General features: G+C 33.3%; 1 protein-coding gene across 2 annotated transcripts in view; it reads right to left on the minus strand.

The window, feature by feature from the left end:
* LOC139500654 (uncharacterized) overlaps nt 1-18,051 on the minus strand; it is a 110,225-nt gene extending 92,174 nt beyond the window's left edge. Inside the window, exons 1-2 of one of the 2 annotated variants that reach the window (XM_071289413.1) lie at nt 17,919-18,051; nt 4,518-6,525 (exon numbers count right to left, since the gene is read on the minus strand). In XM_071289413.1, the coding sequence (XP_071145514.1) occupies nt 4,580-6,525; nt 17,919-17,925 (1,953 nt within the window). In that variant the 5' untranslated portion in view covers nt 17,926-18,051 and the 3' untranslated portion in view covers nt 4,518-4,579. Of the gene's footprint in view, nt 1-4,517; nt 6,526-17,918 lie in introns of those variants that run through there. The other variant, XM_071289414.1, reaches the window with a different exon arrangement.
* Between the last annotated feature and the right edge of the window lie 411 nt (nt 18,052-18,462).

Raw genomic sequence — 18,462 nt, forward strand, 5'->3', positions numbered from 1 at the left:
ATTACCTCCTCTGTCAATATGAAACCCTAGATCTTGTCAATGTTTGTCCCATTTTAGCAAGGACGCTGTTAGTTATGGATTCACAGAAAAACGTTCTTGTAAATAGTTAAAAAAAGAAATAAGTTAAAATAAAAACAAAACTTCCGTTCAAAATTTTCATTTTCGCCCTTAAGTAGCAAACGACGACAACAGCTGATTTTGCGTATATACATTTTTTTAAAAGGAATCGATAGATATGCAGAAAAGACTGGCACTTTTTAAATTAATATAAAAAAGAGTATGTGGTATGATTGCCAATGGATAACTCTCCAGAAGAGACCAACCTGACACAGAAATTAACAACTATAAGGTTACTAAGCAAAATCAATCATGCTCTATCTCGATGTAAACGTTAAGTATGAATAGATCGAGAAAACTGCAAATACCGCAATAAAAATATCGACATGACATTTTCTTAAAATTGCACACAGATTTGTAAAACAGATAATACTGTATAAAACTGGTTAATCTTCACAAAAAAGACTTTTAAATGGTTATTTTCACGAAAAGACAAATAAATGTACACTTGACAAAAGCAGATGGGTGTGCTCGACAACTAAGGTTTAGAAATACGTATACTTTCGAAATGTGTATCATGCTAATGATTTGTTTGTTGGAAAACTCTGAAAATGGGTGACTTGAAGGACCTTTCGATTAGGAATGTACATGGCTTTGCCAAATTCTTTTATTGATATGCAGCAAAGATTGCCAGATTTTAATTTTCATGTTTTCAAGCTTCTTAAGCAATTATCTTGAAAAATACTGAACATAAACCATCGTGTATTTCCATGTATATTTCGAATAACATAGTTTAACATATACATGGTTAACAAATAATAACTTTAAAATACACAATCATTATTCAGATATAACTTTTGATCAGTATCGTCATCGATATTGTTTTGTTATTGTCTTTCTCCACCCTATCATAAAACGAATTTTCCATTATTTTCGTTCACTGAATGTATCAAACTGTTGTCTCTTTCTTCTTTTTTTTCTAATACAAAGCTCACTCACTAAGATAGCCCAGAATATTCAATGGAACCAGTTTAAATGTGAAAATTGTTTGATATTATAATGTTATCATCTATCATTTATTAATGACAGAGTTGTTATCATTAACGTTCCATGGATTTATCCAAACATTTCCAGAAAATGTTGTTTTCATTCAATGTGTCTGTTTTACGAATGTGGTCATTGGCATACAATGACATCATTTGAAGAACACATTGCGGTATTTCTGTTTTGGTTATTATTTCTAGGTTTATAACAATTATTTTTGCTTGTTATCCCAGGGAATGTTCAATCCCAACAGTAGCCTCATAGTATGCCCAATAATTGTTCACAAACTCTTCTGAAATTACTAAGATTATCTTTTTGCATTTTGGAATTGAATTGTTTAAAGCGAAACGTCTATGCAAGGACATCTTCTCTATCTAACAAAAGAAGTTTATAATGTCGTCTCTTTTCAAGAAATAAGCGAAAAGGTCCATATAACCAGTTATAGTCGCCATCGCAATAAGCTACATATTCATCATATTCAAGTGCTTCTTCTTTTGACTTCCGGAAAAGTGGATTGGCCAATCCGATAAATAAACAAAAGTATTGTAGGTGCAATTTGTAGCGATATCCAATTAGAATAAACAAAAGAAGCACACCGAATAAAGTTGCAGAAAAGATAACCCATACTGTCGTAATACATCTTATTCTTATAGTTCGCAATTGATTGTAGACAACATTTGTTGTTGTAATGTTTCCATCGAATACGAATAACTACAATTGCTGTCTAGAATTTCACAATTATCATTCAATGATTCAACCTGGATTATTCTTCGTGGAATTCTTAAATTCGTGGTTTACTGTGACCCACGAAAACCACGAAAATTTGTATACCACGAATAGAAAAAAATCCACAGTTACCGTATTATATTTTAGGATTTTTGTGGTAGACCGGAGGGTTTACTGTCACAAATATCCGTTTACCCCCGCAAATCCTCAAATACAATACGGTTGTCTCCTAATTTAGACTTCTGTGCTGACATTTACCTTTTGGATTATGGCTCTTCACCTTTTATATAAGCTTTGGATTTCAAATATTTTGGCCACGAGCATCACTGAAGAGACATGTATTGTCGAAATGCGCATCTGGTGCAACAAAATTGGTACAGTTGATTTTATTACTGTCATTGATATGGTTATATTTATAAATTTATCGTTTACAATCCTTTTGAAATTGTTGAAATACTAATGTTTTTCTACCGCAGGAATAGATTACATTAGCTGTATTTGGCAAAAACGTTTAGGGGGATTTTGTCTGATGCTTGGTCCGTTTCTGTGTGTGTTAGTTACATTGTAGTGTTGTGTCGTCGTTCTCCTCTTATATTTATGCGTTTCCCTCAGTTTTAGTTTGTTACCCCGATTTTGTTTTTTGTCCATGGATTTATGAGTTTGAACAGCGGTATACTATTGTTGCCTTTATTTAGAAATTTTGGTCTTCAATGCTCATCTTTGTACTTTATTGGAACTTTGTAATTTGTTTGGATTTGAGCGTCACTGAAGAGTCTTATTTGGACGAAACGCGCGTTTGGCGTAAATACTAAATTTAATCATGGTATCTATGAAGAGTTTATATCAAGACTTTGCAAGGAAGTCCATTTACCGACATTTATCACCGCTTTCGTTAAACATTGCGGGGACACAGAAGTCACGGTTGCATATATAGGAGTACAAAAGAGGCAGATATTCAAGTACCTGTCTAATATTTTACAGAATGGACTGCTATCGGCTGATATCCTTTACATAATTAAAATTTAACTATTGAGAGTAAAAAAAATATCGTATAACAAGAACAAATATTTCAGTATTGATGCGAAATTTGTTTCTTACACCGATCAAGACATGTGAAAAAAGCACCCTGTAATAACTCAAAAATCAACCCATGTCTAAGAATAGGCTTATTTATTTTCAAATTACAGCAGCAATTACATGTAGGTTGCAAGTTATAACGTATACAATAAGCGATCTACGCATCTCAATATGAATTTCGTATGCTCCATCTCTCATCTCTTTAATCACCAACATAGTTCTAATAACTTTGATTTTATCTATGCACAAACATTAGGTCAACAGAATGCACAAATATTAAATTCAATAATAAAGTCTTTTTGCAACAAACTTGCGTAATGCATTCTGAAAAATTTCAACAGACCAATGAAATTATTTCCGCATGGTTTTTCTTGTCGCTTGATAATTTAATAGCAATTTCTAATAAAGTGAAGGCCTTTTTGGTATCAAATACTTTTCTTCTGTTACAAGTTGTAGACCATCAATGATATTACATTGTTGAGGTGCAAATGACATAGAAAACTAAGGAAATAAGCATATGCTGTGGGAGGAAATGGACATGTAAAATTCCATCTCTCCATTAAAAGTTCATCTGGTGTTAATGTTGAATCTCCTGTGAATCTTATACAATCTACAAGCATTATTTTCAACAGATTAACAACACTCTTCTTGTGGAATGATAGCAGTTTTAGTGATTGGTGATGGAGATCTGACAAGGTCATCTCGCTGTAGTTTTTTGGAAGTACATTGCAATAAAGAGTAACGTATAATGTGTAAAGCTTTTCTGTATTGTTTTCTCTTGTAAAAAAACGAAGCTATCAATAGCCATCCAGATATATGCTTTATGTGTTTGAATGAAGATTGTTGACACAATATTGTGTTTAATAATCAGGTATTGAATCAATCAGATTCAAAATAAAGTTCTTAATTATATGCATAAAACAACATTTCGGATTTTACTATTTTCTAAACACCATTTACATATGAGGTAAATGGTTCGATAGGGAAATTCCACATCAACACATCAAAGTTAGATACTTGATCTGAAAATAAGATGCATCGCCAACCATAGCTAAGCAATGTATACAACTTTTCTATAAGTATTTCCCGAGCATGACCCTCTATTTTGTTCTCGAACATGTTGTTTTCTGAAATGAAGTAACAGAGTGCTCGACACAATAGACTAGCCCAAAATAAGGTCTAAGATTATCTGGCTTCCATACAGATAATGGTAATTTTTCAGAAAAGAATTGTTTTCAAGAAATAAGAACAGAGTAAATCTTTACATTCACAGTATTTTGCAATAACATCTTGAGAAATATTTTTTTACACAGTAATAGGGTGTGCGTAAATGTGTTTATAAGAAACATCTTTGCCACTTAAAAAAGGTATTAGCCATTCTTAATCTTCTTTAGGTGATCCATGAACTCTTATCGGTTTAAAAACTACCCCGTGGTATATAATACTTTGCTTGACATTTTGCCTTGGACATGGGTTACCTGATCGTGTTATCCAATGTTCTGCAGGAGATACCCACGTTTTACAATGCAGCAAGCAAGCAAAATCATAAGTTCCTTTTTCATCAGTTATACACTGTCCATCAATTGTCATGCGCATATCATTTCAAAACAAAAATATATATTTTTTTTAATAATGCATTCGCAAAATGGTGGTGACTTTTATCAGTTTAACAGCATTACACAAGTCTCCTTGCGGCAGAATTGTACGATTCATCCGGGTAGATTTCCAAAGACTGTAAGAAAGCTTGTCGTGCGGATTCCGTGTCGCCAAATAATTGTAAAGCAATTCCCAATAAAGTGTAGGCATCCGCTGTACTCTTCACATCTGACATCAAATATCTTTCTCCTATAACAAGTTTTAAACCTTTAATAGAATCCTGACACTGTCTAACATTATTAAGGTGATAATGACAAAGAATACTAAGGAAATAAGCATACGCTGTGGAGGGAATGAAATACATTTGATTCCTTCCCTCCATTAAAAGTTCGTCTGGTGTTAACGTTGAATTCACTTTTAATTGTATATGATCTACGAATAGTATTTTAAAAAGATAACCAACACTCTTCTTGTTGAATGACAGCAGTTTAATTGACTGGAAATGGATATCAGACAGACTCATTCCAAAGAACAGTTTGTCGGGAGTACATTTCGATATAGAATACCTAATGATGTGTAAAGCTTTTCTGTATTGCTTCGTTTTGTAAAACAACGAAGCTACCATAAGCCATCCAGAAACAGCGTCATGATAGACATTTGTTAGAAGAGTACTTAAACAGGATTTGTACTGTTTGTATTGGTATTTATTGTTGATAATTGCACCATCAAGTGGTACACGCTGACCTAGATTACTGCACCTATGTGATATGTAGTATGCATATAATTGCTTTAGTGAAAAATGGTGACACCATATGTTGTGTAATAATCCTGTGTTCAATATATCTAACTCAGCATAAGATTCTAAGAAACCATTTGCAAAAAAAAAATTACTGGATTGCACTATATTCTTAACGTCATTGACATATAATGTAAATGGGTCAATTGGAAAATTCCACATCGATACAGCAAAGTTAGATATTTGATCTGAAAATAAAATGCATCGCCAACCATAGCTGTATAACGTGTTTAATTTGTTTAAAAGTACATCACGAGCACGGCCCTCTATTTTGTTCTCGAACATGTTGTTTTCTGGAATGAAGTAATGTAAACAAACTGAGTACTCAACACAATAAATCAGCCTGTTAAAACATCGCATAAAACAATGAATAAGATTAGCAGGCTTCCATACAGATGATGGTAGTTCTTCGGATATCCAGAAAATAATTGTTTTAAGAAAATACGAACAGAGTAAATCTTTACATTCAGAATCATTTGCTATAACATCCTTTAAAATTATTTTCAAGAGAGCATAGCACATTAATTGGGTGTGAGTAAATGTATTAATAAGAAGTTTTTCAGCCACTGAAAAAGATACTCGCCATTCTAGATCTTCTTTTGGTGATCCGGGAACTCCGATCGGTACAAAAAGTACTCCGTGATTTATGATACTTTGTGTGACCTGATGACTAGGCCATGAGCTACCTGATCTTGTTATCCAATTTACAGCAGAAGATATCCACGTTTTACAATGTAAAGATAAGGCAAAATCAAAATCTCCTTTTTCGTCAGTTATACATGGTCCATGAATTTGTTTGCCTTTATCCCCAAACAATAAAAAACTCTTTCCCTTATATAATGCACTCGAAAAGTAATGTTTACCATTATGTTCTCCACAACATTCCAAATCAACCTGACGTCTGCTATATTCTAGCCTTAATTGAGTAAAACCAGGTTTTACATCGTCTGTATCCATGGACAGATAAGTTATACTTGTATCAAAGTCGGGTTGCTTATCCGCATTCACCTTAATATATTTTATTACTAGCATTACATCTAAATCACTTCCTCGCATTTCAAGTCCTTCTCCATAGCTTCCACTTGTTATAAATGTATATATCTTGCTACTTGAAAAATTATCTCTCACTGTGTTCATTAATCTGATTGTTTTAACATGTTCTTCTGTACCTACGATGTTATAACATAGATAGCGATACAGAGCTAGTGATATGTTTGGTATAATAGTGTCTGTAATTAGAAAATGAAAACAAACATGGTAAGAACATTGTTCAAGGTATATATCATCAAAAACTGTATATTTATGATGCCTTCACTAATTTTGCTGACAGTTATGTTCTCCACAGTATATTTGTTTGAACATGAAACTTAAATCAAACAAGATTTGAATATTCTGATGATGTGATATATTACACTTATTAGTAAAGTAAAGTTCAAAATAAATGAATTTGCGTCAGGAAAAAGCTCTTAAATACATAAGTGGACTTACAAATCAAAACACAGAAATGAGAGACAAAAATGAAACGTAACGTTGTGGAAAATGTAATTCCTTCAAACTCTTCCATAATATGCATTTTCTTTTTCTTCAAAACGCTATTAAAGTATGGGTGACCGTACTATTTTTCATACTCAACTGTAAAAGTCGGTAAATTTTCCTATTTTGTTTGAATTACGTGAATTATATTTTCTATTAAGAGTAATCTCTCCCTGAATATATTAGTTGGATAGTTTTTTATTGTTAAATAAAATCCCAGGTATCTGGTATTTTTTTTTAAACAGTCTTAACAAGGCATCGATTACTTGTAGTGCCTCCCCGTGCTTCAGGTTTATGCTCTTATACTAACTAGATTATGGAGTGTGTGTCCGAGCGAGAACTTCTCTAGTTCATTACTTTGGGAATTTTTTTCTAAACGTAGTACTTCAATATTCAGCCCCATTCTACTATTTAGTCAGACGTCAGTCGCTACCCTGATATACCCTATCTTTTTCGGGTAATTAATACGGATAGCGTTTGACATTTTTAGCCGAACCATCTTTAGCCGAACAGATTTATCATTTTTTCATAATTTAATTCAGTGTATGCTGGTTCATATTCTGGACGCCAGTCTTTGCTCCTTTCTAATATAATTCACAAACAAAAAACAAATATGAAGCTTAGAAATGGAAAACTATTAAATACTAAACTCGTTCAACATTGTTCAAAAGGTATCTACACGTCTCAATCTTCAAAATCGCTTATCTTAAAGTACCATCGCTAAAGTCCGCGTTTAATGGCCACACATTTTCTTTAAAATTTGAAACTTATATAACTTGAAAAACAAACAGTATGATGTATTACTCACATGAAACAAACCGGGATGCGGTATTCGGTACGTAGGTGAAACATGTGAAACTAGACGATATTTATCTAAACGCACTCAAGAACATCTGTAACGTTTAAAAAGACCCAAAAAATTCAAAAGTATAATTTTTCAACACCTTAAGAAGCACAATCATCCTATTAAATATTTAGTAGTTCAACCTTTGGAAGTAGTAAATAAGAAGCCTGGTGAATCTCATTTAAAGTGTGTACGATCACGGAAAATACTTGAATTAAATTGGATTAAAAAATTACCGACAGTCTACCCTCTCGGTTTTAATGATAATATCATGGGAATTGGCAATATATCAGGAACCGATTCTGTTAACATTTTGGAAAGAGTTTCTAAAACTGTTCGAAAAAAACACAGCTACCTTTGCATAGGTACTATTTCTGTACTAAAAATATATAGTACTGGAAATTTACTTTTAATATTTAGTACTATTTCTTTACTTCAAAATTATCGTAGCATTTAGGTACTTGTATTTTATGGCACTTAATTTGTACTAAATATTTTGGTACAGAAATGATACAATATTCCATGTTTGAAAATCAGAATTTTAAGAGATTTGAAATAGAAAAACTTTCAAAATATTGAGAATATAACGGTGTTAACCAAAAATCTATAGTACATAAATTTCAAGTACAAATTAGGTACTGTTAAAAACAGGTACCTAAATATTATAATAATTTTAAAGTAACAAAATAGTACTGAATATTAAAAGTAAATTTTCAGTACTGCATATTTTTAGTACATAAATAGTACCTATTCAAAAGAAGCTGTGTAGACTAAATTGCAATTAAAGAAAATTTCGGACTAATCATACCAATATTTCGGACCAAATTTCTATTTCAAAAAACAATGGCAGACATTATCTGTTAACAAAGGTCTGTTCATTACCGATTAACAGGTTCAATCAAATTTTAGAGGATTGCAACACAATTTCATATAGCAGTCCTAAGTATGAAATCGTTCAAATTATAATGGCATATTGTTACTCTAAACTGTTTCCCAAAATTGATCGCCCTGAAGATCATAAAAACATTTTATTAAAATAAAGTATGTTAATACAGGTTTTGATTTTGTAAATATAGCCTGTATTTTAAACGATCATTCTGTTAAAGAAGAAATTCCTGAATATTTTGATAATACTGAGCTCCCTCTCATTTGATATATATTTACAAGAAATCTATTCGGAAATTTGTGTTTAATAATAGCCATTTTTTTAAAGATGTTAATATAGGTTCAAGACCGAGAGTTAAAATCATTCCTCAGTAAAGGACCTAAATACCGTCCCCCGTCAATTACTAATTGGAATGAGTGTCTTAATATCATCCACGATTCACTCAGAACTACTGTTTGAAATGGATAAAACGGAAACAAGCTGACAAAAAATTTGGACTCTTTTTTTTTTATTTAGTAATGAACATAGTTGATATACGTATTCAACATTTTAAAGAACATTTTACTCTTAACAATAACCACAATAAACTTATTCCGCGTATCAAACATAAACTTAAAGAACTTGCCAAGGAATTTGATTTTGTCCCGGCCGATAAAGCTGCTAATAATATTATAATTGTTTGACGTAAATTTTACATTGAGGTTCTACAAAAAGAAATCACCAATTCACCAACATTCCAACTGACTTCATTTTCAAAAAACAACATCTGTAACAAACATTTCTCGTTTTTTTTATATAGATTAGACCGTTGGTTTTCCCGTTTGAATGATTTCATTTCATTCATTTTCTACTTACCACCTGAGAAATAAACATACGGATATTACTTTCCTTACCAGTCCAGACTTCGCAATTAAAATAAAACATCTAGATGACGGAGATACTTCCAACCGGAACTACGTCACCTACATGCTTTACTCTACCTGTACCCCAGTTTAATTTTTTGCGCCGAAGAGTTCAGACGTTAAAAAATATTTTCAAAGTTATTTAATTATATAAGTTTAAGATAATGAGAAGTGAAGGCTCGGATGCCTATTTCGAGGAAGACACTTCTTCTGTGTTAGAGGATAATACAATGGCATCCGACAAAGTCACTTCCGCTCCCGGGAAAAAAGGTAAGAAACGTACTTCTTCTCGTAGCAAGAAAGACAATTTGTCAGACTTAGAAAGTCGTATGATAGCAAGAATTGAACAACAGGACAAGCAAGTCAATTCTATGAATGATGAAATGGGTAAATTATTAGATTTACTTCAAGACAAGCGTACTGACACCGGAAATAAAGTTCCAAGGTCAGAACATGAGTATCAAAATACGGTCACAGTCGAGGCATTTAGTGCTGCTCGCAGACCTCTTATCCCGTTGAATAGTGCTATTAATGAGCACCAAAATAGCGGTGATGATATTGACACACTATCTGTTCGAATTTCGGATTCGGAACGTCAAAATAGTGGCTTTTTTTTTAGTGCAGAGGGCTCTGAGAATTCTAGAAATTCTGATCATGAAGATGTCAATACTTGTGACAGTAGATCAGTGTTAGTTAAATCTGGTGAACATGACAGGTTCCAGAAATATTTAGGTAACAAAAATGAGAAATCTTGTGAAACAGAGAAGCAAGATAATTCTGTGAGTCATACACTAGGTGACAAGTTTGGTCTAGATGCTTATACTTCGTTAAAGACTGAGAAAACAGGTTTAGTGTTAGAACAAAACCAAATTGATGTTTTACGTGGTTCTTGGAGATCACTAGTTATAAGGAAAATTATAGACTAAGTTTCCCAATAGATACAAGTTGTAAAGAATACTTTAATGTATCGACAATGGACAATACAGTAGAAAGTTTACTGATGAAAAGATATGGGCCAAAGGCTGCTTTTGGCAGAGTCCCAAGTTTATTTACTAAGAACTTAAATTCACTTGAAAGGTAAGCTTATCAGGGTCAAGTTGCGGCCCGCATGGGATTGATCACAACCTGTTATTTGCAACAAGCAAGTGGAAATTTATTGGATAATTTAACATCTGATTCACCAAATTTAGATAGTGCAATTCAGAATGTAAGAGACATATTTGCTTTGTCAACCAAAAGCTTCGATCAGACTGCGAGAACTGGAGCTTTTCACCACATGATACGTCGTCGTGCTACCATGTATGATACAGGTCTAAATGAACTAAGAGACTATGCTAACACAATTGTGACTTTACCATTAACAGCAGATGGTATATTTGGTTCTCAGTTTGATACCAAAATGAAAGAGAAAACTGACAGAAATAAACAATTAGCTGAAGTTTTGCCTGATAATAGAAGAGTTTCAGTTGGTTCACAGTTAGGTAAAAGAAAACCAACGGCTACAGTTACTTCAGAGTCAACATTTGTGAAAAAGCCTAAATTTGACAGTAACTTTAAGATACCAAAGAAGAACTTTGGGGAGTTCAAGTCATCTGGTAAACAGACGCAAGCTACCAAACCTTGGGTAAGTTCTTTCTCTAATGTGAAGAAAAAGTATAGTTCCTGACGCCAAGAATCTAATGTTGTTGCCTCAGATACCAGTGGGAGGGAGGTTAAAATTTTTTATTCAGGAATGGGAATCAATAACAGACGATCAGTGGGTACTGAAAACTTTACAAGAGGGTTTGAAATTAGAATTTCAAGAAACTCCTCACTTGACAGGTATAAAACACATTTCTGTCAATGCGAGGAATCTACCTATTATTTTAGCAGAGGTAAAAGATTTAATAGAAAAAAAATGCAATAGAGATTGTACCTCAAGCAGAGATACATCAAGGTTTTTACAGTACACTTTTTCTGGTTCAAAAGAAAACAGGCGATTTAAGACCTGTAATAAACTTGAAACCTCTCAACCAGTATCTGAGGAAGCAACATTTCAAAATGGACACTTTAACAAAAGTTTTGAATCTAGTAAAACCCCAAGATTGGGCGTTGTCTCTCGATCTGAAAGATGCATATCTCCATATTCCAGTTCACAAAACACACAGAAAGTTTCTACGTTTTTGCATACAAGGCAAATGTTACCAATTTGTAGCTCTGTGTTTCGGTCCTTCTCAAGCACCTCGAGTGTTCACAAAAATAGTTACTGTAGTAGCAGCTCATCTGAGAATTCAAAACATACGCCTAGCAACTTATTTGGACGATTGGTTACTAGTGAATGCTCAAGAGAAAATGCTAATTTCAGACAGAGAGAAAACACTCAATCTTCTGATAAAACTGGGATTTATAGTAAATCTTCAAAAATCTTCTCTTATCCCATCACAAGAGATCACTTACATAGGGGCATTATTCAATTTCAAGAAGGAGATAGTTTCTCCAACTATAGAAAGAATTTTAAAATTAGAAATGTTAGTGATAAGCATAATGAAGGGACACAATGCAGCAAGAGATTATCTAATGTTGTTGGGTTTGATAGCGTCTTGCATAGAATTGATCCCCAATGCACGCCTTTATATGAGGCCTATCCAATTACATCTACTTCATTTCTGGAAACCATCCACCAGAGATCTTACTTATCAAATTCCATTTACTCAACACCTAAAAGATCATTTGAATTGGTGGTTGGACAGAGCAAACACTACCAAGGGCAAATCATTACACCAGTGGTCGGCAACCCTCACAATAACAACAGATGCTTCAAAGACAGGGTTTGGGGGTCACATGAACAATCAGATTTTTCAAGGTTTTTGGTCGGTTCAAGAACAGAAACAACACATAAATCTCTTGGAATTGGAAGCTGTAATTCGAACAGTACAACATTTCCTACCACAATTACAAAATCAAAATGTGCTACTCAAATGCGACAACACAACAGTCGTTCAATATGTAAACAAACAGCGGGGCACCAAGTCCATACACCTTTGTTACAAGACATGGTGTCTAATGAGAATGGCTATTCAGAACAATCTGACTTTCAGAGCAGCTCACATAGCGGGAAAATTAAACGTTCTTGCAGATCATCTGTCTCGAAACAAAATACAACCCACAGAGTGGACACTGAACAATCAGATAGTTCAATCAGTGTTTGCAATGTGGGGAGAACCAACAATAGATTTGTTTGCCTCAGTACACAATCACAAGAGACCAGTGTTTTGTGCTTGGATACCTCATCCCAGTGCTCTAGCAGTAGACGCTCTGTCGATATCATGGGAAAAAATGTGGGCATATGCATTTCCACCAATATGTCTAATTCCAAAAGTACTAAAACACATGAGTCAATTCAATTGTCGACTAATTCTGATAACTCCAATGTGGCCAAGAAGACATTGGTACACAGAGCTTCTTCAAAAATCAGTAGCAAGTCAAATAAAACTACCAATAAGGCAAAATCTTCTGTATCAACCAAAAACAAACATTTGCCATCCAAATCCCGAAGTGTTCACGCTAACAGCCTGGCTGCTCTCCACAAAAATTTCAGAAATAAGGGATTTTCAAGAGAAACTAGAAAGCTTCTCAGAGCATCATGGAGATCTGGCACACAGCAAGACTATGCTTGTAAATTCAAAAGATTTCATAGTTGGTGTAGTGAACGGGAAAAAGATCCCTATGCAGCTACTTTAGCAGAATGTGCAGATTTTTTATCTCATTTGTACACTTCAGGTTTACAATACCGTACTATAGCAGGTTATAGGTCAATGTTATCGTCATTGCTATCTCCAATAGATAATGTTCCAATTGGGCAACATCCCTATATTATTAGACTACTTAGAGGGGTTTTCAATTCTAGACCGCCTAAAGTAAATTTAGTCCCAGAATGGGATTTACAAAAAGTGTTGGACATGTTGCAAAAGTCTCCTTTTGAACCTTTATTGAAAGCTGATATTAAATGCTTAACTTATAAAGTGGTGTTTCTTACAGCAATCACAACGTACAGGAGGTGCTCAGACTTACAAGCATCGAGGATAGGAGAGGGGTTTGTGAATGTTCAGAAGAAAGGACTTGTTTTCTTGAGACCAGGTTTATCAAAACAACATAGACCAAATCATTATGGAACTAAAATGTTTGTGCCTTACTTTGAACACAATAAAAAATTGGATCCTAAAAGAGCCATTGCGATTTATTTGAAACGTACAGAAGAAACAAGGAAAGATGAAGGAAAACTTTTCTTGTCAACGGTTAAACCATTCAAACCGGTTACATCACAAACAATTTCTAGATGGTTAGTGAATACCATCAAAATGGCATATGAAAATACAGATTTTAAAGTTAAAGCTCACAGTACGAGAGCAATTGGACCTTCATGGGCCTTATTTAATGGAGCTAGTATGAAGAGTATTTTAGAGTCCGCTGACTGGTCTACTGATACAACTTTCATCAAGTTTTATTTGAGAAATGTAGATGTTAAGGTTTTATCCTGATGTGTATATAACAGATTGTTTTTAAAATCATCAAAAAGACTGATATATTTTAAACTGTAATGTGCAGTTCGAAAAAAAAAAAAAAAAAAAAAAAGATAAAAAGACTAAAGAAAAGAAGAAAAAAATAAAGACATTGTAAATATTGTATAGTGTACAGAAGAATGTTTTTAAAAATGAACAAGTGGTATAAAGTAAAGATTATACCCAGGATGAAGAGACGCAAAGCCATAGAAAATTACCCTACCACCAGAGAGGTAAGGCTTTGTAATCTATCCGTATGTATATTTCTCAGGTGGTAAGTAGAAAATGAATGAAATGAAATTCTAAATTTGTTTTCAAATTCAGATTTGATGAATGAAGTTTTCTACTTACCACCTGATAATTACCCACCCAACCTCCCCACGTAATTTTCTATAGTAGTAATAAGGTTACTGAAAAAATAGAAAAAACAAAACTGGGGTACAGGTAGAGTAAAGCATGTAGGTGACGTAGTTTCGGTTGGAAGTATCTCCGTCATCTAGATGTTTTATTTTAATTGCGAAGTCTGGACTGGTAAGAAAAGTAATATCCGTATGTATATTTCTCAGGTGGTAAGTAGAAAACTTCATTCATAAAATCTGAATTTGAAAACAAATTTAGAATTTTACACTAGTAGTTTTGGGGCCCTTTATAGCTTGTTGTTCGATGTGAGCCAAGGCTCCGTGTTGAAAGCCGTACATTGACCTTTAATGGTTTAACTTTTTTAAATTGTTATTTGGATGGAGAGTTGTCTCATTGGCACTCACACCACATCTTCCTATATCTATAAACTTTTAGCTACCGTTGTACAAGCAGAACCAAAAACAGTGAAAGTCCCAACTATGTAATGGCTTCCGAAGCTACATAAAACACCTTACAAATATAGATTTATTTCGTCTTTAAGCCATTGTTCCACTACTAACTAATCTATTCTTCTTACCAGTACACTTGGTACAATCAAAAACCTGATAATGAATTGTGCAAATAAGGCCTTCGAAAAAAGTGGAATTAATTACTTTTGGAGTGTTTAAAACTCGTTGGAAGTACTTGATAAATTTCATGCTTATATTGGTGATTTTGAATCTGTTCAAAGTTTTAATTTTTCTACCCTATATACCACATTGCCTCACATTCTCATTAAGAAAAAAATCACACACTTAATTAAATGGGCATTTAAAAAGTCAGAATGTGAAAATATATATTCAAACTCTATTAGGTCATTTTTAGTAGCAATAAACCAAAAAACTATGTCAATTGGACATGCTTTGATACTATATCTGCACTTGAATTTTTACTAGATAACATGTGTGTTCGCTTTGGAGATTCCGTATATCGCCAGGTTATCGGAGTTCCAATGGGGACTAACTGTGCACCACTGATTGCGGATCTGTTTTTGTATTGCTATGAGTTACAATAAATGACAAAAATCAGCGAAGACCCATCGAACAACATCTGATACACAAATTAATAGTACTTTTAGATATTTGGATGATATTTTGGCTCTCAATAATGACGACTTCAGTATGTATACTAAAAACATTATTCTGTTGAACTTACTTCAAATAAAGCTAATACTAACAATGACCACTGCCCTTTCCTCGATCTTGATATCTATATCATTGTAACAATGTTTTAGATTTAAACGAGAGAAGTTTATGTATTACTGCAAAATTATTACACCAGGATTTTCAATATCACAAACTAGTCAAAACATTTACTAAATTTTATCATCGGTATTAGGACATCATTCGTAAATATAGCTCAACATGCAGACTTCTTTTACGTTCAGGTATTTCACATCCAATATTTTATGGAAATATTCTTTATAAAGCAAAAAAATGTCAGTATTCTCCCCAGAAGCTTACAAAACCTTTAAATAGACTTATTAAGAAGGGATATAGTTACGATACTGTTGTCAGGTCATGAAAGATTGCATATTTTGGCGTTAATATTGATTCACTTATAGGGTCTTTGCATCGGAACTAAACACAGTTATTTAAAAACCAGTTGTTTGCATGACACGGGTTATGTTCTTCTCATATATGTTATGATGGTATAATACTAAACCCCTCACGGGAAGGATTGTGCCTGATATTCATATGATGAAGACATATAATCTTTCAATCAGTTTAATTGAAGTCTGGAGCTGGTATGTCAGTTATCTGCTAGTAATCTGATGTTATTTATGTATTATTGTCATTTTGTTTATTTTCTTTGCTTACATCTTTTGACATCAGACTCGGACTTCTCTTAAACTGAATTTTAATGTGCGTATTAGTATGCGCTTACTTTTCTGCATTGGCTAGAAGTATAGGGGGATTGTTGATATCTCATAAACATGTTTAACCCCGCCGCATTTTTGCGCCTGTCCCTAGTCAGGAGCCTCTGACCTTTGTTAGTCTTGTATTTTTTTAATTTTAGTTTCTTGTGTACAATTTGGAGTTTAGTATGGCGTTCATTATCTCTGAACTAGTATATATACATGTGTTTAGGGGCCAGCTGAAGGACGCCTCCGGGTGCGGGAATTTCTCGCTGCATTGAAGACCTGTTGGTGACCTTCTGCTGTTGTCTTCTTTATTGTCGGGTTGTTGTCTCTTTGATACATTCCCCATTTCCATTCTCAATTTTATTGTTTGTAAAAAAATTGACAGTTTGCAAAATTGCAGATTTAGGCAAAAACCCAGACCTTATTGTATAATGCTACCTTTCAACCCAATAAAAAAAAATCGCAAGTAGCCCTTGCAAGAACCGTATAGACAGTCTAGATCGTTGAAAATTTCCTTCATCGTTATCTATCTCAAAATAGCCTGTAAATCTATGATTTTGTGTTTTCATTATAAATAAGTCATTTTTCAGCTATGTTGATACGATTTCATTAAAACTGCATTTTCAATGTGAAAACAGGATAATTCAAAATAAATCTTTGCTCGTACTCATTTAACAAATTAAAGGATATACAAATTAAGGTTGTTGCTTACCTACAGTCTCGTAAGCCTGCAGTTTACTGACGTACTAAAATTACCCTCTACGCAATATATTTTTAACTTTGTAATTCGGTTATAAATGGCAAGAAACATTGCAATTGGGGTATCTTTCGAACTACCTCAAGATAAAAACAGAAAAATTATCACGAACCCTTCCAGAACTTGGTTTATCTCAGGGTTAGTAGAACATATTACAACAGTTGCAATCGGTATGTTGATAATTTTTAGTTCGGGGATAAGTATTATTAGCTGATATCACAATCAAAGAAAGATCAAGTTGGGAATGAAATGACGGGTTGCGATAATGATGTATTCGAGATTGTTTATGTGTATAAATTTATTCGTGGTTTTGTAAACAAAAGATAATATGATTTTTTTATATGAAATAAATTTAAATTGTTTACCTTTCATCCTCTTAGTCTGTTATATACATTTGGGGCTGAACCGTGAATTTTCGTTATATATGCTTTCGTTTCCAATTTAAAAAAAACATGTACATGTACATACAACACGACAAGATTTACATTTAAAAAAAAAGCAGTTGGTTACTATTCTATCACATTATAAATAAGATTGTCTATGCTTATTAAAGTTAAATCGTTTACCTGCCATTCTCTCAGCTTGTTATAGGATTTGATATGAAATATGTTTTCCCGTAATATCAACTTTCGTTTTCATTTGAATTCCAAGTAGATATAGCACCTACGCAATACTTGTAATTTGAATTTAAAAACCCAGGTATATCAATATGGCGAAAAGGACAACTAAGATATAATAAACAGAGATAGTATACACACGTGACAAATTAGATATTAGTGTGTTTGTTTATCTTCATATTGAACTTTAATATATGTATGTTTTACATAGACAGCAGACTGTTACTTCATTTTCACTTTATGTTTAAATTTGTTGATATAAGTTAAAGTTAAATTGTTTACCTGCCATCCTTTCAACCTGTTATAAGATCTTATATGAAATGTGTATTTCCGTTATACCAACTTTCGTTTCCATTTAACTTAAACCAACTGATAACACCTGTATGTAGACAAAACAATTTTTTAATATGCATTTAAAAACTCAGGTACATTACATTTTGTGACAAACTAACATATCAATAAAAAATGTGTACACACGGGGTGAATTAGGTTGTATATAGATCTTGTTTACAGATCGGGTTTATAAATCAGGTTTGTGTCGTTGTTCTCCTCTTATAGTTGATGTGTTTCCCTCAGTTCTAGTTTGTAACCCGGATTTGTTTTTCTCAATCGATTTATGAACTTCGGGCAGCGGTATTCTACTGTTATTTATTTATGTTACTGTTGATATTTAAGTTATGCAATATTTTGTAACATACGCAGCAGTTCATAATTATTAATAGTATATTAAAGATTGAAATGCCTTAATAGTTATCAAAAGTACCAGGATTATAAATTAGTACGCCAGACGCGCGTTTCGTCTACATAAGACTCATCAGTGACGGTC

The sequence above is a fragment of the Mytilus edulis genome, chromosome 13 (genome assembly GCF_963676685.1).
Source record: "Mytilus edulis chromosome 13, xbMytEdul2.2, whole genome shotgun sequence".
NCBI lineage: Eukaryota > Metazoa > Mollusca > Bivalvia > Mytilida > Mytilidae > Mytilus > Mytilus edulis.